We start from the raw sequence: 24569 nt of genomic DNA on the forward strand, positions 1-24569 counted from the left end.
GTGGATCTGGGATTGGTCTCATGTGCATGTTTGTAATTAATGGCCAATCACAGCACAGCTGGCTCAGACAGAGTCTGGGACAGCTGCCTTTGTTATTCATTCCTTTCTATTCTTGGCTTAGCTAGCCTTCTGAGATGAAACCTTTTCTTCTATTCTTTCAGCATAGTTTTAATGTAATATATATCATAAAATAATAAATCAAGCCTTCTGAAATATGGAGTCAACATTCTCATCTCTTCCCTCATTTGAAAACCCCTGTGAACACCATCACAATGTTACTCCAATAAAGATTGGTAGATTAATCATAACAAAACTCCATAGCAATGTTTGCACCTTTTCAAAGATGTAGTTGCATGATCACATTCATAATTTGGCACATATAAGAAAAACAGCACAAAATCATTTAGGGGCTCTTGAGCTGAAATTTGTTGACAGATCTCAGTCTGTTCCTCAAACTTGCTATATATGTGATTTCAAAATATACAATAAATAAAGGGAAAAAAATAGTATACTTTTAGTGTGCAGTTGGGTGTTGCTGGTCTTTAATACTCACTGAATTAAGTATTTCTCACTGTGGCCAGAACATTGAGAAAAATGTTAAAAAGGAAATAAAAATTCAACACTCCACTACACACACGCCACTTCAGCTGAAGTGCTGTTAACTGTGACAACTTCACATTCTTATTAATATTCTTGAAGAAGGCAAGACTATAAGCCTATATCTTAGAGGAAAAACCAAAATAATCAGTAAATGCATCAAGAGCTATAGGGCAACATGAATGGATGGGTGCTGAGAACTCATCTTTCCACAGGACGATGGTAACAAAATTCTTCAATAATGAAATAATGCCAACAGCTTTTTTCAAGCTGTTAGGATGTTATCTACACCAAGTTCTGCAGAAGTGATTTTCAAAAGGGTTGTCATTTGTAGTGTAACAGAGCATGCCTAGGAGCACTGAGTCCCTTCAAAGTGTGGCTCCAGTTCCTCACAGAGAGTGCTCAGCTGAAGCCAAACCTTTCCTTGCTGGGTATCCAGGCCAGTGCCAGAGTACTGGAGCTTATGCTGCCAGCTTGGAATGCTTAAATGTTCTTCTGTTGCTGCCCTGAGAGCTTGTGTGAGTCCTTCAGTGCAATCCCACCAGTCTCAAAACAGCCTTTAAAGATTCCCTGCTGCAAATTAAATATTTCAGAGCACCCAGATCACAACACAGAGCCCCAGAGAAGCTCCCCTGGTCCTCAGCTCCAGCTCTTCAGGTGCCATGGCCACAGGTGATGACAGAAACCCTTTGAAAGCTGAGGTTGCAGAAATACCTGAATCACATTCTCAGCAAGCAAGTTCTCCTCTGGTAAGAATGAAAGTTATTTTTCCTCTGCCTTATTGGAATATCTGCCTTTTAAATGCCTTTGAAGTTTTTTTTGAACAGAAGCAAAGCATGGAGAGAGAACTGCATCTACCTTTGTTAGAGACCAGCTGCAAAGTCCAATCAGCTGTTTAAAATTCAAAGGCAATCACTGCCTGATATTTTCCTCAACATCTCTATTAGCCAATTTGAGAAAATACAAGAAACTTAAAATAATTCCTAAATAAAAATAGGTTTTTGACTGAAAGTGTTGTTTGCATTCCATAAAGCAGGAATTTAATTAGATATGTAAGTATTCTTAAACTAGTGAAAATAAATTAGCCTAACATTATCACAAATTTTCTTGTTTATACTATTTCTTTATTAAATAAGGCCACTTACATAATAATCACAATGCATTTCTCTTTATAGAAATGAATTAAAATTGTGCTAAGAAAGCGTCAGCTATATTGCATTATCCATTTATAGTGCTCTGAAGAGAATTTTATTTCTCTGAGGCATGTGTTTCAAGATACTTCAAGGGGTAGGTATACAAGTATACAGTCACAAAAATAAAAATTAAACTCCTCTACTTAATATTGGCACTCACAGAATATTTCCAGGAAAAGTTCCCACAACTCAATTAACACAACATTTGATTGCATAATTTTGTAGAGGAATAGAAGACCAAAGCCTGCTCCCATATCTATCCAGATCAACAGAAATTTAATTTCTAACACCCATGGGATCAGAATTAGACCTCCAAGTTACACTTCTGAGGAGTGAAGACCTCCAGGAATCTTCACCACAGTTGTCATGATGTTCAAATAAAACATTTCCCAAAAGATTCAGCATTAAACTGATGTCCCATTAAAATGCAACTCAGCTAAAAGGAAGTGATGTACCTAGGAGACAGCTGTGCACACATGTGAAGGAGGCTACAGAAAAACATGCAGATGTTTAGACAGATTTTTCTGAAGTCTGGCAAGAAGTAGAACTCAGCTCACAAAATGACAAGCACCTGCATATAGTACTTAAGCATTTTTTGGTGAAATAACTTTAGTAAAAACAAATGCCAAGCTGACATTCATTATGTAAGTGAGGACTAAGAGCAAAAGCTGCTTTCCAACTGAGTGCCTGATCATTAGACCAGAGATGTTTTTGTTAACTGCTTCCCTTTCCAGTACCTTGCATTCTTGACTGCTCAGCAGCACTGCTCCAGAGGCAGAGGAAACACAGCCAGAGCAGTGACCCTGTGAAAATTTACTCTCCTCAGGAAGGGCAAATGAGCAATCAGAGCTTGGGCATCTTAAATCCTACTAACAGCTACACTATTACATGAAAGGTCAACAGCATCATGGAATTTCTAAGCATCCTTCCAAAGACAAGAATAATTTACAGCCCAAAATGTGCATCAAAGTAGATGCAAGCACTTAATAACGGGTGGTGGTTCTAAGTCTGAACTGCAGTTTTATAGAGGTGCTAATGTTGCAGTATCAATTACATACATAGACTTAAAATATGTTCAGAGACAAACCTCTCTGTGATGTTTATCTGCTCAGCACAGTGAGCATGGCAAAAGCCACTGGGGGTTGTACACAAACTCTGGTACCTACTTCAGCATTGTTTAATTCCACACCCTGCTCTTTAATGTTACCATGAGCTCATTCATAATATAAATTGTACTGAAGCAATTTGAAACTGCCCAGCCCTTTCCTATGTCCCATGACACTGAAGTGATTGGTCATGTCACAGTTTGAACTTTGGAGGAGCTCAATAAATGCCAATAAACATCAAAAATCTACAATAAAAGCCCTAGGAGCAAGAGATGAGCACTGAAAATCAGAGAATATACAAAAGTTTTGGTTTTGAATCAAGCCACGCTTCAATTCCCAGGCTTCAAAAGTAAAACTGTTCCCTGTAACAACAATGTGTAGCAAACACAGAAGGCAAGAGGCAGCACATTCACACTCCCCATCATCATCTGCCAGGGAATAACCAACTCCAAATTCAGTGCAAGACTTGGGTGCTGCACAGAGAGTAAAATGGTGTCTATGCAGTCATATATACAAGGATGAAGGGAAAGATGCTTTTCAATACCCATCATTTATCTTCTACAAATAATGCAGGGATCCAGCTGAAATGCAGCCAGCAAGGAGGTGATGTAGAATACACATCCACACAAGAAACTGAACTGAGATTTCAATATCTTCTGTCTCCAGAGAAGTTTAAATTTTGACATTTATTAAGAACTATTTTTTCAAATTAAAGTTAAAGTAGATTTCCACATTTAACTATGCATAGATATATTTTTGAAGAAGTAGTCCTTTTCACTGAGATATGCATGGAGTAAATATACCAAGCAGTGGACACAAAGATCAATATAAGAATTGCCAAATTCAGTTACTAAGTAAATTCTAATACATGAATTTTTCAATCCATGTAAATTAATTTATTTCACAGTAAGCATCAGTAAGTATGCTTCTGAAAGATTGTGCCACCACAATGTTTTTAATTATGAAATCCATTTTCTCAGTTCTATTTAGAATTATGAAAATGATGTTCCTAGTGGGAGCTGCTGGACATTCATCACAGTTGAAAACCAGGTACTAATGGAAGGATATAAGGAGAGCTAATTGTAGACTCTTTTTTCTTAAGTGTTCTTAGACATCAATTACACAGATTTTTGCTATCACATGGGCATTGTAAATATCATGAATTCAAAAACATCCAAAAAGAAAGCCTATGATATGGATTTTCTGCACCTTTCACAACAAATTCAGACTCAATTTCAAATATTTACAGAAGGGGAGGACACAATGGCAGGAATTTTTTCCTTTTTGTGTCATCTCTTCTGTTTGGTTTTAAAGTTCTTCAGAAGTAGCTGCTTAAGAACAGTAGGAGGTGAAGTGTTGTTCTGTTCCAAATACCTTTAAAGTAAATTCAGCTGTTGGAAATACTGACCAATAGCCTACCAAGACCTGGTTTTAGCACATGGCACTCTGAGGGCTTTTTGAACAAGACAGGAACCTTTAAAATGAGATCTCTCTGTGTTTGTCAACACAACAGAAAATGTTAGATGTTCAACTGCAGCTAGGTGAAGATACTAGGAAAAAAATCCTTTTTAACAACTTAAATATCTTTTGTCTGTAGTAATTAAGAAGAACATATTTCCATTTTACACGAGTCATTTATTTATGAAGGAAGGGAATTCAGGTTCACGGAATGAAGTAATGTAACAATAGTACCAACTTTATTCTACTCACCCAAAGGATCTGAAAATACTGAGAAAACCAAAGAGAGAAAATGGATACAGACATAATGCCCTGGAAACAGCTCTGAGAAGGTCCAAATATCCAGTTACTCTAAGTCAGGTATTCCCAGAAATGTGCAGAGAACACACAGGTTAGAACCCTGAGCTATGTCTTCAAGTATTACCACAGAATTACAAACACTGAAGAAGACACTCAATTCAGACAAACACACATTTGGTTTGCTACTCACCAGATCTGAGTGAACTTTCAGGTGTGCCTGGAGCTTGTATTTATCTGGAGTGGAGTAGTCACAATTTTCTGTGGGACATTTCAGCAAAATATTGCTGTGTTTCTGGATGACGTGACGCTTAAGGCAGTTCTTGGTGATGGAAGAATAATTGCACTGGGAGCAGTAATATAAATGTTCTCGAGTGTGCGTTCGGACATGCATGTCATAGTGCACCTGGTACCAAAACAACTTGCCTGAAAAGCAAATTAGACATGAAGAAAGTAATTGCCTAAACAATTGTTAGTGAAAATTCAAAAAAATAACCGATTTTCTTTCAAGATAAAACACACTGTTTGAATCCGGTCCCTTTTGTCTTTAATGAAAGCTTGTCCACAGACCCTTCACTACTGAAAATATATTTACAAATCCATCTTTGCCTAAGAAGATCATGTTATATGTCCTGAAACAGCCTAACAAGGGCCTCTTCATTACACATCAATGATCTTTTTCCTAAAGAAAAAGCCCTTCACATTTGTTCTCTTATGCAAAGAATCTGAATGCAACTGTACACTAAAGGAGATTGTCAAAATATTTTTTGTTACTTTCTTTCATGTTACTCCTTCTTAAAAACCTTTTGGTATAATGGCACCAAAAAGTTCAGAGCAATTCATCTAAAGTACAATGTTACATGATGTTTCAAAAACTTGTTTTTTCTGACTTTGATTCCTTTCCCTTTTCAAGAATGAAAGCTACAAAATACATCCTGAATTGCTTCCTTTCAAGTTATGTAAACACAAACATTTTCAGTTAGAATAAGTGCAATGGTGTGTTATTCCCACTTCCATAAACTAAAAAACCCAAACAACTACAGTCAGGACAGTCTTGATCTGATATCATGTAATTAAAATTTTCATCTCAAAGAACCTGGTTCAAAACAAGACACAAAATTATGCCAGTATCTATGTCTCTATTGTACAGAATGTATATTACCATACATCCTCCTACACTACATGAAAAAAAATTGGATTTTGTACTAAGCTGATAATGAAGCTCAAGCATTAAAGCGTGGACTGAACTAATACTGATCACATGCCTAAATCTGCTGTGCTTGGCCCCAGTGAAAGTTGTGATATGGGGAGATGCATGTGGATAGAAATAATCTAATTCTATCAAATTTCACGTCAGCAGATAATTGAGCTTTGCAATGTACTGCTTTGCTGTATTCTACTAGTGAGTTTTTTGAGGAGATTTGACTCATTTCCCATTATATTTACAGCAAAAAATAAATCCCACTGAACCCCAGAATCCACACTGAACTACAAAATTAATGCTGCTGCAAAAATACAATTATGTCACTGTAAACTGGAGGAGAAGGAAAAAGCTAGCTCACTGCATAAGATTTAAAAAACCCCAAGCACAATTCCACTGCTCCTTACCACAGTATTCACATTCCAAGTCTCCATAAACTTTCCTTATCCTCTCCCGCAGCTCAGTGTTCATCTGTCTCTTCTGCAAGCTGTCCAGGATCTGCATGAAGGCCACGGATCCATTCCCCCCACTGGCTGTAGCTGTGTTGGAAGAGGCTGCCTGTGGGCAGGTGGCTGCACCAGCTTCTGCTGCTGCCAAAGGGTCTGTGGGTTCTGCTGAATTTTGAATGGGTGGATTGCTTGTTTCTGATCCACCAGGAGGAACAGAATGGATTCTCTCTTCAAGAACTGGAAGTTTCTCAGTCATTGTGTTGTTCTCACTCACATCTAAAGTTTTGTCTTCAGATAGTAAAAGATTAATTTCTTCACCCTGCTCGTTTACAGAATTGCAGTGAGTAACTTGCTCTTCATTTGGAGGAGAACCTTTAAACTCCTCAGGGCCAGCAGTACCATTTTTCAGCAGGAAGCAATCTGATGTTACACAGGGCTGAATGTCTGGGACTGCTACGTCTGTTGTCTGACACAGTGTCTCTGCTACATTCTTCACCAGAGGATTTTCTAATTCTAAGGAAAGGACTGCATCAACTTTTACATCTCCATTATGCTGACCATCATGGTTTACATCTGCAGCTGCTGATTCACCTTTAGAAGCCGATGGCTGTGGGGTGTTCACAGCATCAGTACTCGTGACAGTCGATTCACCTGCAGCTTGTGTCTGCTGTTCACCAAGGGCTTCTGGCTGGATGTCACCTCCTGGCTCAAGCAGGCAGAAGCTTTGGTTGATGGAACTATTAAAAACAAAATCCTCCTGCAGATCTGCGTGCACATCTTTGATGTGAGCACGGAGCCTCACAGAACTGACAAACTTCTTCAGGCACACGGAACACACGTACACAAAAGGGTGCTTTCGAACATGAAGCTCAAGGGCTTGGTACTTAGTGGCTCCATGGCCACAAAGCTCACAAGCAAAGGGTCTTTCATCACCATGAACGAGCATGTGGCGGTCTCGGTCCAGCTCATTTTTGAATTTGCGCTCACAAATATGGCAGTCATAGAGAAGCTGCCTTTTGCCCTCTCGTGTCATCAAGCGAAGCTCATCGAAAACATCTTTCACCTTTTTGTCTTGAAGGTCGTGAGTCTCCTTCATATGCTTGATCAAATTTTTAACATCTGAGTATTTCTTTTTGCAGAAACGACAGTGCTGCTTAATCTTCTTGTGAACCCTTTCGATGTGGACTTTGAGGTGGCCTTTGCTGAGACAGGTGAAGGTGCAATAATCACAGCTGAACTTCTCCCCTGTGTGCTTCCGCAGGTGAACATTCAGGTTGGCTTTGATGGCACTGGCATAACTGCAGTAAGAACACTTGTAAGGCTTCTCATTTGTATGAATCCTCAGATGTGCTTGGAGGGAGTGTTTAAATTTGAACACCTTGTTGCAGTATTCACATGTAAAAATCTTCAGTTGAGTGGGACCCAACCTGAAAAAAAACCAAACAAGAAGTTATATTTACAGCAGTGAACCTTGGTAACATAATGTGTTGAAATTTCCCTAGACATTCATAATGGACAGAAATGCTTAGATTTTAAAAAAATGTATTCTCCAAAGACATTTTAAATTATACAGCTTATTCATAGTTAATTTTCAGCTCTTCCTTTATTTAAGGGTCTCAGAACAATACTCCAGTTTCATGAAAATGGATGGGGAAGCATTTCATTCATATTCTGCATGAACACAAATGTAAGTACTTCAAAACTACCTGCTTGTTTTCATTGCCTGTTCATATGGGGTTTGCTGAATGGCATATTCTTGATATCCTTTTCGTTGTGATGGGTCTTGGACTGTTGTGTCTGGAGTTTTGGGTTCACTTTCATGAGGAGAAGCCTCAAGAGGAACAATTTTTCTGGCTCCTAAAGGAAGAAGGAAAAGAACGCTCATCAAAAATTTCACACTAGAAACATGCATTGTCTATAATATAAAAGTGTAAATTAAACAATAAAGTCTATAATCATTAGTATGACTGTTTTAGTTTCTGTTGTTAATGATGGATACACTTCCAGAATCCATCAGTACTTACACCACAGTTCTGCTCAAATAACTTGCCAGGAACTGATAGCTCAGACCATTATTCATAGTGCTTGATGCCTGCTACAAGGAGATCCTACATCCAAATATTTCCACCTTCAAAAGACTAAATCTTCTAAATAAAATTTGAATTTTTCTGTTTCTGCTTCATACCATATCCTTTGAAAAATTACACCTAGCTGTTCAATCAGTTCCACAAATAAAGATGGGGAAAAGTTTAGTCTAAAAGACAATTTCGTCTATATTTAAAACTATGTACAGCTTTTCCTTAAACTCCTTATATTTTGGGGCATGTTGCCATCCCTCAGAATAAAAATGTTTGGAACAGGCTTCTCAGGGCAGTGGTCACAGCTCCAAGCCTGACAGAGCCCAAAAAGTGTTTGGACAATGTTCTCAGGCACATGGTGTGATTCTTGGGGCTGTCCTGTGCTGGGCCAGGAGATAGACTCAGTCTTTGTGGAGCCTTTCCAACTCAGGATATTCTGATTCTGTGTTCCATGTGCACTTCTCAATCTCCACTGGGAGCAGAAGGGTCTCTATGAATGCATTTAACCCATATTCCTGAAGATATTATTTATAGAATATAGGCAGTACTAACATAAAGTCTCTGAAACCACAGTGGGGGTTACCCAACAACAGGTGTGAAAGGCTTGGTGACTTTACATGGAGGAAAGAAGTGCTGTAGACAACAAGGAGAAAAACAGAGATTCTGTGGGTCCTTCAGCGTGATTTTAAGTGGGAAGTTGAGATATTTGGAGAAGAGGCCATATGGGAGCACCTAAAGCTATTGAAGCTTTTTCTATGAGAATGGACATCAGGCAACTCTGTAACTAAACAGATTAACTAAACTGTAATAGCTCTGGTGCTCACTAAACTGGTTGCATCTAAAACCAGCTTTTTTGGAGTACTGTTTTTTAATAATGCTTTCAGTTCTGTGCTAGAGATTCTGCAGGTTCAACAGAACTGATCTTCCAAGTTTTTACCCTAAATGTTACCAGAACATTACAACTTCTATTCTTCGTGTTTCTCCCTTTCCCACAAGTGTCAGGTTGTCTAGAGGATTGCATCTCACAAATTGCACTGTCCCAGTGAGATGGGACCTGGTCATTACAGCACAGGAGCCATGGCTCAGTCTGTGGGCTCAGTACAAAGGTAACAGAATAGACATCAGACACCAGAAGTGTTCTGATATTTCAATACTTAAAATAGAAGCCAATTCTATATTTAGAGTGACTCAGTTAAAAGAAAATAGGTCTTAAACTGCTTTATATGCATGATTGCCTCTTCTAGGCCTCCCATTTCTTGACTGTGAGACAAAGATTCACATTAAATGCTCCACACTAACTCTCCTCTGTGCCCTTCTGCATTTCAGGATGTTTGAGCATTTTCTAAAAGGACTGCCAAACTGTTTAATAGACTTTCATACTACCACTATAAAAATTTAATCACCTAAATTGGGTGAACTGAATATATACTCGCTAGATAAATACTAACTCACCAGCATTTTGCATACTTTAAGTGAGCAGAATTCTCCAAGGTTATCCTCATGTTACTGCCTCTAAATTACCCATGCATTTCACAGAAAGACAAATGTCTTTAAGAACTTGAAGAGGGAGATTCAGATTTTCAGTCATGTTGATGAAGTACCTGCTCACAAAAGGCAATCATGTCCCCTAGTGGGAGGTTGCTACTTCCCACCCTTGGAAGATAGAAACATTAAGAAATATTAGATACCTCCATCTACTTGGGATGCAGACTGAGGGTGCCAACAGACCAGCAGCCACTGCAATCACCACTAGATCACAAACTAATGACTACAGCACATGCCCAGGAAGTGAGAAAATTGGTTTCTAGGCTCTACCCAGCCTAGTCCCCACATGTCCCAAATCCCAAAAGAATGCCCTCAGTATTCAGGTTAGGGAAATGCCTAAGAACAAGGCAAACACGTGCAAGGTCTTATTTTTTATTAAAAACATCAAATGCCAATAAGGAAGATAAAGGTTTTCCTGCTTCCCTAGGCAATCGTTTCAAGAAGTCAAAGCATATAAATATCAGAGTAAAAAAAAAGAAGTTTACTGTAGTGATAATTTCTTTCACAAAAATCCTTCCTCCAGCACTATCATATCTCTATTTTAAAGGCAGAATCGACTTTCGTTTACTAAACTTTATTTATGCCTTTTGCTTTCCTCTTTTCAGTCAATATCACCTAAGTAAATCTACCTTCAGAAGAATAAGATTTGAGTTCTTCATGGCATTCTGACAGCAGCTTCTACAGATAAGCATTACCCAGTGAGCCACATCTCTGCCTCAAACTCAGAGATGGCCTCCAGTGTCTTACAGTCTGTCCCTTAGAAAAACAGCCTGTCCTTCACTACAGAGTTCTCCAATACTTATCAACAGTCTAAAAGGCAATGGAATTTTTAGGAATGGATCAGAAATAAACCAGGAAAGAACATCAACCTAATTCCTATTAATTCAACTAAATTCTGTAAATGTCCTAAAGCTTCAAGTATGGATCACAAAAAAGGATAAAGAACCAGAAAACAGTAACAAAGACAAAATCAGAAGTATTTTGTTTGGGAAAGGGATAGAGAATTTGGAGACCTTCAGCTTGGAAAAGAGGTAACCGAAAGTGAAATATCAGAAAAAACTTCGTAAATAGCAATGCTGCGGAAAAAAAAGTGTGAATAATCATTATCTTGCAACCCACAAAAAACAGTTCAATGCAGACTCAAACTAAAGGAGTATGCACTTTCACCCCACATGTAATTAAGTCATGGAACAATTACTGCATGATATCAGAGAAACTGAAAATATAAATGCATTCAAAATGGGACTCAGACAAATTAATTGATACATATTAAATATGATAATCTAATGCAAACACCTGTCAGAACTAATCTAATGCAAACCACTGTCAGAATCCATGAGACTTTACACAGTGTCTTTTTTCTTTCCTATAGAGATGCTGCATGCTGCCTTTAGACCAACTTTTTTTGTTTTAAAAAAGGACTTTAGCTGAAGTATAAAAAAAAATCTTCATAATGTAGGTATATATAACAGATTTTAACTGTACAGACCATAACTCTGGTCTGTACAGTTAAAACAATGTGCTATGGATATGAAGTGAATATTTGACTCTTTCAATCTCTTTTTGAAGGAATGTGTTTTTCCAGCTTCCACAATATCCTGTGATATGTGCTCCAAATGTGTGTGATCCATAGGAAGACAGTTCTCAAAGTCATCAGAAACCAACCCTACCCATAATGCCAAAGCTCTCCATGCAAATCTATCTCTAACCCTCAAAACAAAACTAAAAAAAAAAGCAAAAGGACCATTTAACATTTGTGTAGGTTAGGTCACCCTGAGATTGAACCCATTTTAATTCAGACAAAAATAGAAACGTAGACCTGTGTATGAAAGGATGAAGATTCCCCCTTTCACCAGAGCTGGACATTAGATTGGCTGAGCTAAATCAATCTGTAAACCCACTACAACATGAACACCAGCTCACATTCAGAGGAGAAAGGTCTCATTTTCCTAACTTTGCCTAATTCAATGTTTGCTTTAAGTAAGCACAAGGATAGCATCTTTTCTCTGGCCCGCCATTCAACTACATGTTGGTGATGCCTGAAAAGTACCAGCACACCTCTCTAATCCTCATGAATAGGATTAGAGAGGGGATCTGCCCAAAATCTCTCCTTCTGCAAATACATTATTAATTTTCTAGTGTGTTTCACAACAGAAGTGCATCAAAAGGCACAATTATTCAAAGGACAGAAAGCTGGAGCTGGAGAACAGCACTTGCTTGTGACAGCAGTCTGTACTTACTGACCAAGATACTTTGAAAAAGGGCAGTCCCAGTCCTCCTCTTTTCCCCAGGAGAATCATTTTGCCTGATACCAAATCCATTCAGATGTGTCATAAACCCACAACCATCATTCCATGAGCTACAGAACAGAAATTATCTTAAAAAAGACTGTTATCAGTTAAAAAGACTGCCACCGGTTAAACTAAGTCAGTCCCAAAATAGTAAGCAAAATTATTTTCTTCTACTTCTTCCCCACTGCCCAAAAATTTGATGGAAGAAGGAACTAAATGTTCATAGATTACAGATAGAATCCTTTCACACAGTAGCATGAGAACTCAGGTGGACTTTTATGGACAGTGGAAATCAGGGAGAGAAAAGTGTTGTATGAAGAATTTGTAGTTTAAAAAAAAATACAACTCCTTTAGAAAACCAAAATTAATTATTCCCAAGAAACTGAATACTTCATTATTTCAAATTTCTTGAAAACAAACAAACAAAAAAATAAACTACCATTAACCATCTTCACAGGAACTTAAAACTAATCTCCTAGTAACAAGCTGAGTCTTTAAAATATTACAGAATTTATATAAAACAGTAATTTGAATGTTCATATCTCTCCTGAATCAAACTAACTGAGCATGAATAATAAATTGGTTTTTGACACCTTGATAATGTACAGAATTTAAACATGGCGAACAAAAGACATTAAAAACCCAGAAGATGGAACATTTGGACAAATTTAAACTTGTTTTTAAAAAAAAAAGACTTAAAACAAAAGAGTCTGCCATTCAAAAAAATTTTCAGAAGTGTATATAATTGTAGTTATTCACTCTCTTAATTGTGATGCTTACAAAAAACTGTCCTGTGTTTGATCTGATGCTTTGGTGTGCTCAGGAACTCAGCACTCCTTCCTTCTCTTGAAGGTCTCCACATCCCTCCAGTTATAAAACCATGGAGAGGTTTGGGTAGGAAGGGACCTTTAAGGTCATCTAATTCCAACTGTCTGCTGTGAGCAGAGCCACCTTGTACTAGACCAGACTGCTCACAGCCCCATCCAACCTGGCCTTGAACACTTCCAGGGATGGGGCATCCACAAATTCTCTGAGCAAACTTTTCCACGCCTCATCACCCTCACAGTGCAAAAATTCTTCCTACAACCTAATCTAAAACTACCCTTTTTCAGTTTGCAGCTATTTCCCCTTATCCCATCCCTCCATGTCCAGGGGCAGGACCCTGTGCTTGGCCTTGCCCTGCAGGAGCTTTGCCCAGGCTCACCTCTCAAGCCTATCAAGGAACTTCAAGGCCTGCACTAAAAACAATCTACAACTTTTATTCAAACTGTATTTACTCTGTGGGTTAATGCCAGCTTTCAGATTTCTACAGCTGTAAATCCATTACCTTTCATATGCCTCCCAAGAAAACATTACAGAAGAGGAACACCAGGGAAAATCAAAGTTGCCCAAATGTCTTCTCTGGGAAATCAAAAACTGACTGATCCTGTTTGTTCAAAGGGATTTTGAAAACATCCAGTTAATCATAATCTAAATGATACAAAGCATTGTCCCAAACCTCATTAGTGCTCAGCAAAGTCACAGCAAAGTGTCAATGCAATACTTCTAAAAGAATCATTTATTTAAGAGGAGAAAAATACAGTCTAAGTAGTTCCTTAGTACTGGGAATAAAATACAGCTAATTCTTAAGGCCTTCTCTATTTTTCTATTTGTCATTGAAATCTTCCAGCAGAATTTTACTGTAATGGACACAAAAAGGGGTATTTCCATGCACCCTCAAAACTAGTAACAGGTGGGTACAGATTGTCAATGCTTGCAGAGAAAGGACTAAGTTTAGATAGTGTTTAAGGAACTTTAAACTTTATTTTCAACTTAACTTTGCAGATGGTCCAGTACAAAGAAAGCAGAAGAGATTGGAGAACTATTTTATCCATTTATATTCTTTAACAGCATTCTACAGCAGTAACTCATCTCTTCAGCACAGGATAAATGTCTAGAAAAATTACTATGAAAAAGACTGTGAAAGACCTTTATTAAAAACTCCAGACATCTAAGTATGACTGAGCAAGGGGAACTGTCTAAGAATTGCTGGTGACATTAAGAAATAGTTAGATTGTGGAAATTAATGGGAAAAAATAGAAGGAAAATCAATGAAAAATAAAATATACCATAATTGCATTAAATATTTTTCTGTTGAATCTTTAATCACTTGTATAGTTTCTTATAGATTTCCAAATTCTGAAAAGTTGGGTGGCAATTTATAACTTTTTGAACAGTACTGACTTTTTTATTACACATAATTTAGCTGGGAACTTGAATGTAATAAGATTATTAATTGTCAGTCAAGCAGATGAGAGGATCTTAAAAAACTGCTGCAGCTTCATACATGACCATAAATCCCCTTGGTCCATTAAAGCCTTCTGAATGTTTGATGTACTATGCCTAAGTTCCTCCAAAGTTTAAGTTATTTTACTATTTTGAGTATCTCAAAAAGCATATGTGCAAGAAGGCACAAAATTTTGGTTTTACAAAGAAAAATTTTACTAGGTAGTAACTAAGGCAATAACATCCACTAGATTTACATTGCTCTCCTGCATCACATGCTTCATACATTTGCTTCGTTATCTATATTTATTATTATTTCATTTGCCTTTTTAAGCCAGTTTTGAGAGGAAATGGATCTTTGATTGCATTATCTACCATGTCTTTCCTTCTCTTCTTGGAAATTCTTCTAGTCCTTGCCAGAAATGTAAAGGTCTAAGATAAAAATTCTTGCAAAGTGCATAAAACTTAGCACCAGGAGAGGGGAATCTCCAGTTATGGCTCTTTCCAAAAGCCCTGAGGAAGGGAGGTTTGTCTATATCCATAAATTAATACTAAATGTGTTAATTTACTTACACCTCCATGAGTCCCTGAACCAGCATATCACAGATCTCAATATCAAAAGATATTAACAACACAGAGAATCCTGCTAGCTTCCAACCCACAACAACAAAATGAGACCTTAAATTTGTCTTGATAGTTATCAGAAAAACAAATACTCAGAAATGTTAGCAACAATGAAAAGGAGAAAATAAAACTACAAAGCTGAAAATAATGCACAAAACTATAAAAAAGGGATCTGACAGTCAGTCAGAATGGTTAATGGCTTATAACCAGTTAATGGTTTATATAAACAGTGAAATGCAAATCTAGGTTTAACTAAATTGTTTGAATCCTCTAATCATTAAGTAGAACATGACTTTTAAATAGATATGCACTTTTCTGTTCTCTGGTCAGTGTTTTAGCATTTTCTTTAAAACTATTCACAGACTAAACATAACTGATGTTAATGCAGTAACTGAGGTTAATTACAGCCAGGTCCAGCATTTCTTGCACCTATGTCGAAATTCACTGAAGTTCTACAATTATGTAGCTGCCAGATGTGGACACTCTATCAAGATAATCAAATAATGCTAAATATTTTTCATACACTAAATATTCTAAGCAATTTTGTTTTAGACCAGTGAATGTTTTATACAGTGTCAGCATAATTTATAAAAATTAATTATAGAATTGGTGATTTTGATTACCTGGAATAGTTTCATGGGCTGTCAAAACCACACTTATAATAGGATTTTTAGCTCCTGAAACCTGCTCAGTCTCCTTAGTTGATGCTGTTTTCTCTGTTCTCTGAGCTCTGGGCCTCTTGGGAGTTTTTTCTCGCTCATCTTCCTTCCTGTCAAGGTCAACGTCAGAATCATTACCTAAAGAGCAAACATCAAAAAGAAGGTAACTATGTACAAAAGCAATGCAGGTAACAGTTTCTAACACTGCAAGAACAAATGGGGAGAAAATTTATGCTGCAGTAGGAAGAAAGATGTTATCAAAACAAGATGTGCTGCATGATCTCTAAAGGGGAACTTTTCCCCCTCTATTTAATAAAACTAGTATGATACTTATACAAACAAATAAAAGAGAAAAAACCTCAACATTTAAAAAATGAACTCTCAGAAACGTGTATCTAAATTCATTCACATTATTGTGGATTTCTGTGAAAATGCTACAAACTTTCAAGTTCTCATGATTTTGCAATTAATGAACAATTTATTTTTCTCTTTTCCATATTTAATTGTTCTGACAATCTTAGGTTTATTTTTTCTAGTGCTGGCTTCATTATCCCTCTTATTTAAGGGCAAGTCTTTTGATCATCTCTTTGGATTAGACCTTCTTCCTCTCTTGTTATTGTAAATCAACAGTCAGAAACATAATTTTCTTTTTTAGTGTGGATTCAAAAATAATTAGGATTCAAAATAGTTCTTTGGTTCAACCTAACTCCTGACATATAACTCCTCATTTTGAAGGCCTGCAATTCCAAATCATTCCCTTTTGCTGCTCAGAATGTCTTCAACCTCTTAATTTGGATAAGGTTTCAACCTGTTAACCAGAAAGCCACACAACAGCTTCTGAGATAAAAATGAATAGCCAGTAATCAGCTGATTTCTTTTTTAGAGCAAATGAAGAATTCCTTTACTGAAATTCTAAATAATAAAAATAAAGTTTAAAAAAAACCAAAAACCAACAGTGTCTTTATAGATAAATAATTAGCAGCATAGATAAAAAAACCAGAGAACTCTTAAGTTTATACAAATAAAATTTCTTATTTTAGATGAAGTAGTAGAAGATGCAAACAAGAAAAATCAAAGTCGACAAATTAAGGCATTATGCAAAGGTTCCAGAGGTCATGGACAAGGAAAGAAGAAACTAATGGAAGAAAACTATAAATAAAACCAGTGAATTTTTCTTTGTTTTTCCTCTCTCAATCTCCATCAGTTGATTCAATCTCCAGAGTGAGTAATTCCATATATATGGAAAATATGCTGTAGCTGCCATGAGATAGGAAAACAAAACATAAATAAAAACCAGTAAGAGCAAAGCTGTAGTGTGTCCAGACTTGTTTCTGTCAAGCAAACAGCAGAAGGAGTGAAAAGACATACAATATGGAAGCAGCTGCTCTAATTCCATAACTATTTTGTAAATACTCAGCTGAGATTGAAACAAAGATTGTCTCTGTGGCCTGACTCTAATGGAACAAAGGTTTGAAGTGTCCTGGCTGTTCCTTACAAAAATGAAGGACACAAGCAGAAGCTAAAGCAGCATGGGTAAGACTGATCACATAACCTGCATAAACCACAATTTCTTTACTAGACACAGAACCAGAAGGAAACAGGTGTGCAGGAAGAAGTTTAGCTTTCTCAGGCAATCCTGAGACAGAAATCTGTAAGCTAACAACTGGCAGTAAACTGTAAGTCTGAAATTCCTATTTAGAGTCTCCAGAATGAGGAACAATCACAAAGCAAACTGAATTCAGACACAGCCAGCCATGATTCTGCCCAGCTTCCAGCTCCTCTGCATGGAGAGCCCCCAGCTTTTCAACACCTACTAATGATTTTTGCAATTTCATTACAAAAATTCCTTGATCTATGCCTCTTCTCAACTAGGTTCTTCTCTGTGGACTTCTATGATTTTGGAAAACATTGCTGCTTTATAGGTATAAAGAGTTTCATAATGTCCCCATTTAACTCCTTAATATAGTTGTAAATTGTTCATTTATACTAAAAACACACAGTTCTAACACTGATATTTTTCTGCAATACTTGAAAGGGATATTTGAAGATAAAGAAAAATCCCCATCAAACAGAACCTGCTTGTGCAGTGGTTTCTTTTGGTATGCTGAGCAGGGGTGTAAGGAAACAGTCAGACTATCTCAAAGTCCTTTTCCAACCTCAGTGATTCTATGAAACAAACACATATTTTCACATTTTCTCCATTAAACAGCCTCTGTTGGTTTATTAGCAAGAATAAAATGAATCATCACAAATTTCTCAGCAGGACCAGGCTACCAACACAAGAAAGTCTTCTCATAAAGAATCTGAATACACAGAATCACAGAACAAACTGAGTGGCAGGGGACCCACAAGGATCATGGAGTCCAACTCCTGGCCCTGCACAGGACTGTCCCCAGGAGCCACACCATGAGCCTGAGAGTGTAATCTGATTATTGAATTGTTTCCCTGAGGGTACTTCATATACTGGCTTAATTAATTAATTAATTACTCTGCCTTTGTTCAGTGGGCAGTAAGCAAAACTGAAAAGCATTAGAAAAAAGCTGCAAAAGATTTTATATACCTATGGACAAAACAGCTTCAGCTAAAAGAAATCCAGAACCATATATTGGAATGAAAGCTCTGATGAGGGGAATGGAATTTTCTCCACTTTGCTAGGATCATGTAGTTCCTGGATATTATATGAATAGAATCCAAGCACCTTACTCCTAAACTCTCCTTTCTAACCATTAGAAAGATTCTAATCATTAATCAATCAGTTTAATGATGAAGTAAAGTGGCTGAAGACAAATAACAAAACCATTTATTACCTTTTCATGTTAATATGCAACACTCTTAACTTTTGAGTATTGGAATTCTACTAAAAAAAGGAGAACCACAGATTTGAGTTTGTTTGTGATCCATATTAATGAAAAACTACGACCACAGTAGCCACCAAATGTTTCACATTGCTTTTCTTTCCTGACTTGCCTCCGTCAGGCAGATCAGTTTGGCAGTTCTTTCAGTCCAACCAAGGGTCCAGGTGAAGAGATGTACTACAATAAACATTGCTGACTGTCTCCCTGATTTCAAAACAGACTACAAATACTATTTTAAAGGACTTAAAAACAACATACCGCACTGCAATATCAAAGTATTTCTTTGTTAAAATTGAGGTGTTTCATATGTGTAGAATATTTGTGCATGTAGGCTAAGCACTAAAAATTATGGCCATACAAAAAAATTTTCCTACAAAACCCAAAGCTGGTAAGTAGTCCAAACAAAGAACTGAATCTCAACTTCCTCAATATGAGCTGAAAACACCCATCCCTTAACAGGAGGATTACACTGAGTATGAGCAAAGGTGTGAGGCAGCTACTGAGTGCTGTGCAATCTCAGTTAACACAAAAAAAGCCCACACATAGATCGGTGAGAAACAGCAGTGAGAAAACTCCACTGATTTCCTGATCATACATCTGCTACTAGTGCTGAGGTTCTGTAAGAACATTCTCACCCTCATGTGATAACTTATACATATAAAAATAAAAAAAAAATCCTCTTACTACAGTGATCTAGTTCTGATACTTAAACATTTAAATTTATTCACTAATTTGATGCCTCTTGATGACAGTAGCCCCATTCTACACCTGTCTGAGGGAAATAGACTTCCAGAAACATCTTCCAGAAACAATTTGTTGATAAGGAGCTGGGGTGTACACATTTACAACACTTTTTGCTACAAAGAGAACTGTTTTGTGGTCTGTGTGTAACCTGAGACTTAAAAATCCTTCAACACTCCCTATCAAATCAGCAAATGAACAAACACCTTAACTCTCAATGAGAGCTGCTTTGTTTCTGAACTTTGTACACCTAAAATAACCCTGAAGTAGAAGGTGTGTTTTAGGAAAGAACTGAAAGGGACATAAAAGTATGTTTTCATGAAAAAGAGCTTCAACTTTGACCACAGGGCTCAAACAGTATGTAGCCTTTCTATAGTATGTAGCCATCTCATCAGTATTTAGCTGCCTTCCTGGAAAAAATTCCTTCACTGTTAGGATCATGGATTAGTGTCAAATAAATGCTTTGTCCATGCCAACTAGGAGAGTTCTGCTGTATAATAACTACCATGGATTAAAAAGGGACATTTAAAGGAACATAGAAGGGATGATTTGAAGATGATTTATGAGAAAATGGAGTACATGCCACTTGAATAGCTGAGTTTCTCCAGGCAGTAAAAGCCTTTGCTTGTTCCTGAACAGGTTTGTTGAGATCACCTGTCTCACTCTGCACCTCCCCTGCTGAGCAGCCAGCTCAGCACTTTGTCAGCTGGCACTTGGAGCCAACAGACAGACAGATGGACAGAGTGTCCTCCCCGGTGCCAGACGTTTCAAAGTCACTCGTGTTTGTGCAAGGAACACAATGCTGAGCTGCCTCAAACACAATCCAGGAATGGCCAGGGCTGTGATCAGCACAGCTCCTGCCAGCTCTGAATTAATCAGGGCTTCCAGAGTCCCACTGAACTGCATCCTTCACCTGTCCCAGGATTCTGCTGGAGTCATTAACTGAAGGGACTGCTCTCAGCATTTGTAATTGGATGTAGGACATTTCACAGGCACAGCGACACAGCCTTAACTGGCATGTTTTTAAACTACTCTTCGTTCAAATTACTATTTTTTAGCCTCTAAGAAGTGATATTTTATAGCAGCAGGAGAGCAGCTTGGAAAAAAGAAAGTGAACTGGCCATTTGAAATTAACACAGGCAATTGTTTCTTCTGCAGAGAATGACATTCTACTTGCAGGAAGAATTACTTTAAATTAAAATCCAGCTGATGGCAAAACCATTTTAAACTAAGGCCAAAAGTGACATCTTTGAGACATATGTAGGCTCCCACTTCAGGAGGATTGAATGGTTCACTCCAGAGTGGGGACTGTAATCTGTCTTCCACCCAAATGCCATTCCCCAGCCATTAAATGTTCTCACTTGTATCTTGCCAGCCAGACCCAATTCATTAGCCAGAACTGTTAGCTTGGTTTAACCAAAAAGAAACAGAAATAGGTGTACACACAGTTTGGCTTACAAAACAGCAACCTGCTTAGGCAAATAAGTACTTTATGAACAAATATATTTACTAAGCATGTACATGAAGAAATTGGAAATACAGTGTACATTTTTAATCCTGTGCTGTAGTGGCCTTGTGTGGCCATGTTTTGGTAGCAGGGGGGATACAGTTTGGCCTCTCTGACGGAGATTTGGGTTTATTCTTCACTATCCTACTCTGATTGGATTGGTAATAAGTTAATTTGGCCAGGCTGGGTCTGTTTTTCCTCTGATGGTAACTGGTGAGTGATTTCTCCCCACAAGCTTTTTATTGTATTTTCTCTTTCCAGTCCAGCTGAGGAGCTGCTTCCTGGGCATCCTGGAGTCCAGGCAGGGTCAGCCCTCCAGATTTGAAAAAAAAGACACTTTTTGTTTTGTTTTGTTTGTTTTAGTGAATGGGCCCACAAGGTGAAGGCAAATCATTATGCTTTAAAGGATCAAATGAGAGGCACAGAGGGTGTCAGTAACCAACAGGGCCTGGTGACTTTGGAAAGAGCAGGAGAACTATCAGTGAGTCACTGATCTCAGAGATCAGTGCAGATCACTCATTACAGAAGCAAGCAACAGCAGAGACCCACTGCATCTACCAGCTATTCCTCTGACCAACACATGTGCAGTTTCAATGAAGTTTCAAGCCTAGCACCAACTAGAGTTTTCTAGTGATTTATTTCTTTTAAATGCTGGTCATGTTAGGGATTTCAGCACTTTTCCTGTCGACCTATAAAAGACAGCAGAACATTTTATTACTTGGACACCTCTATGAATATTTGAGATCCAACTCAAAACATGTATTAGATTTCTTTGAATAGAGAATATCACACAGAATAACTATATATTTTCAATATTTTCATGCTTAGCATATTTTAGCAATAGCCAAAACATTATTTTGGTCAAAAATATAAAACACTGCATCATATGGGCTGCTATGAAGAAATTAACTCCATTGCAGCCAGACACAGTGCAAAGTGAAAACATTTGACTATTAACCAGATGTCATAGAGTGCTAAGCTTTGCAAGAAATTAAAAACATGAGACAGAGATATAAACTTTAAAACTACAGAAATATCTTGGAAGCATTAAAAAAACAGATAAGTAATTCTAAGTTATAAAATACATAGATAAAAGGAAGAAAAGCTGTATGCACTAGGTAAAAAGTCAAAGACGAATTGAGAAGAGCCTGCAGCCAAAGCTGCTTGTGAATTTTACCATCTATTTTGAACAGTCTCTGACATGCAGAGGCAGGTATTATATTTCTGGAAGATTCAAAGACCTTCAATAAAATCTTCCATCCAGCTCTAAGAACATGGGTGACAGTGCATTGAAGAAAAAAAAAAATTACTGATAAAATGATGGGTTCTAAATTGACTCTTAGAGTACAAGAAAGATCTGTCTGTATTTCTAAATACTTACCTGAAAACCTAAGTTTAATAGTAAGCAGGAGTCTGAAAAATCAACCACAATATAAAGGAAACATTAGGAAAAGAACAGAAGAGCAAAAAAGCACCTCATGCCTGGGTATGAAGCAGGAGGGCTCTGCAGAGGGATCTGGGCAGGCTGGATCAATGGACTGAGGCCAGCTGTGAGAGGTTCCATAAGGCAAAGTGCCAGGTCCTGCTCTTGGGTCACAACTGCTCCATGCTGTGCTCCAGGCTGGGGACAGAGGACTGGAAAACTGCCTGGCAGAAAAGGACCTGGAATTGTGGGTCAATAGTGGCTGAACATGAGCCAGAATGTGCCCAGGTGGGCAAGAAGGGAAATGGCACCTTGACACATTATTAAAATTAATGTGGCCAGCAGGAGCAAGGCAGGGACTGTCCCACTGTACTCAGCACTGCTGAGGTCACACCTCAAATCCTGTGCTCAGTTTTGGGCCTTTCACTACAAGAAGGACATTGAGGGGCTGAAGAGGGTCCAGAGAACAACAGAGCTGGGGAAGGGTCTGGAGCACAAGTGTGAGGAGCAGCTGAGGGAGCTGGGGGTGCCCAGCCTGGAGCAGAGGATCCAGGGGCCCCTTTTCACTCTCTACAACTGCCTGACAGGAGGCTGGAGCAAGGTGGGGGTTGGCCTCTTCTCCCAGGTAACAAGAGACAGGATGAGAGGAAATGGCTTCAAGTTGTGCCAGAGGAAGTTTAGATTAGATATTAGGAAAATTTCTTCATTGAAAAGGTGATCAAACATCAGAACAGTGGAGGAAGCAGTGGAAGGAAGCAGTGGAGTCAGCATTCTGGGAAATGTTCACAAGGTCTGTGGATGTGACACTTGGGGACATGGTTCAGTGGTGAACATGGTCATGCTGAGTTAACAGTTGGACTCCACTGCCTCTGTCCCTCTGCGAGCCTCTCAGGAACCCTGGGCCAGTCCCGAGTCGGCAGCGGGGAGACACTCTCTGTGCCCTGAGGGTGCTGAGGGCACCTGGGCTGACAGCAGGGAGACACTCTCTGTGCCCCGAGGGTGCTGAGGGCACCTGGGCTGACAGCAGGGAGACACTCTCTGTGCCCCGAGGGTGCTGAGGGCACCTGGGCTGACAGCAGGGAGACACTCTCTGTGCCCCGAGGGTGCTGAGGGCACCTGGGCTGGGGGCCTGTGCAGCACAAGAGACACCAGAGACATTGGTGGAAGAGAAAGGGCCGACTCTTAGCAGGGGTTAATCCAAGGTTTTATTAGGATCCCAAAGGAGCTCCTGCACCTCAGGGGCCTCCTGCCCAGAGCCCCGGGAGATGTGCCAGGGTCACATTTAAAGGGAGGTGGAAACCCAAAGTAGAGAACATTTTACCAACCAATAAGTGACCCTAAGGGATGGGTACTGGGGGATGGACATTTAGGACAGCGTATGGGGCAAGGCTTGGGGGGCTGACCCCTGGCCTCTGGCTGATCACTCGACAACCTGGACCGAAGCTTCTGGATGGAGGGGATGGGATGCAGAGTGATTGACAGAGAGCCAGGGTGGGGGATTGGGGGTGATCTCATCCAGGGAGAGGGATAACACCAGGTAAAGGGAGTGGGGTACAGTCTGGGATAAACCATTTGGGAAAAATATGGGGATACAAAACAAAACTACTTCAAAATATTACAAAGTATAAAAACGCACTACAACACTCCATGACCTTCATCTGTGTGTGAAATTCAGTCCTCAGCTGTTCACTGGTTACTGTCCCATCACAGGAAAACTTTTCACTTCTGGCTTTACTATATGAACTGGTTGAGACAGCTTTTCAGGTGAATGTGTAGATGAAAGTAGCATGTACATCATTATTTTTCTCTAAGAAAGTGTGTGAATACAGTCAGTAACTCAAAACACTATGGAATGGGCAAGAACAGTGTGTTCTCTGCCTAGGGTTCTCTAGAATAGTCTCTGTAATTTTCCTCATAACCTTTTACGTAATCACAGAATCACTAAGTCTGAAAAAGACACAGGACAGAAACCCCTGTACAGGCTCATCCTTCCTCGCCTATGTGTGATACTCACCTGCATGGCCTATACCACTTCTGAGAAACCACACTCTACTTTGTGAGAAACAGAACAGTTGCTATGAAAAACAGGAATTTCAGGTAGTTGTAAGACAATCATTACTGTAATAAACATTTTGACCACTTTAGAAGAAGTTTAAATACCTTGTCTAAGTTCAGTTTTGCTTTTTTGTGTTACAACAAACAGGCAACTCCACTCCATTCAAAGCCAGCACTGGGGATCCCAAGCCATGTCTCATGGTGGGAAAACACTGTCCCACAACC

The 24569-nt window shown here is 38.6% G+C and overlaps 1 protein-coding gene across 2 annotated transcripts in view; it reads right to left on the reverse strand.

Annotated features, from left to right (window-relative positions):
- Positions 1 to 24569, reverse strand: part of ZFAT (zinc finger and AT-hook domain containing) — a 77186-nt gene that overhangs the window by 36801 nt on the left and 15816 nt on the right. For both annotated transcript variants that reach the window (XM_036378765.2, XM_036378766.2), the window contains 4 exons: positions 15728 to 15901; positions 8008 to 8158; positions 6260 to 7728; positions 4845 to 5077 (listed from right to left, as the gene is read on the reverse strand). In XM_036378765.2, coding sequence (XP_036234658.1) covers positions 4845 to 5077; positions 6260 to 7728; positions 8008 to 8158; positions 15728 to 15901 — 2027 coding nt within the window. The remainder of the gene's footprint in view (positions 1 to 4844; positions 5078 to 6259; positions 7729 to 8007; positions 8159 to 15727; positions 15902 to 24569) is intronic.

The sequence above is a fragment of the Molothrus ater genome, chromosome 1 (genome assembly GCF_012460135.2).
Source record: "Molothrus ater isolate BHLD 08-10-18 breed brown headed cowbird chromosome 1, BPBGC_Mater_1.1, whole genome shotgun sequence".
NCBI lineage: Eukaryota > Metazoa > Chordata > Aves > Passeriformes > Icteridae > Molothrus > Molothrus ater.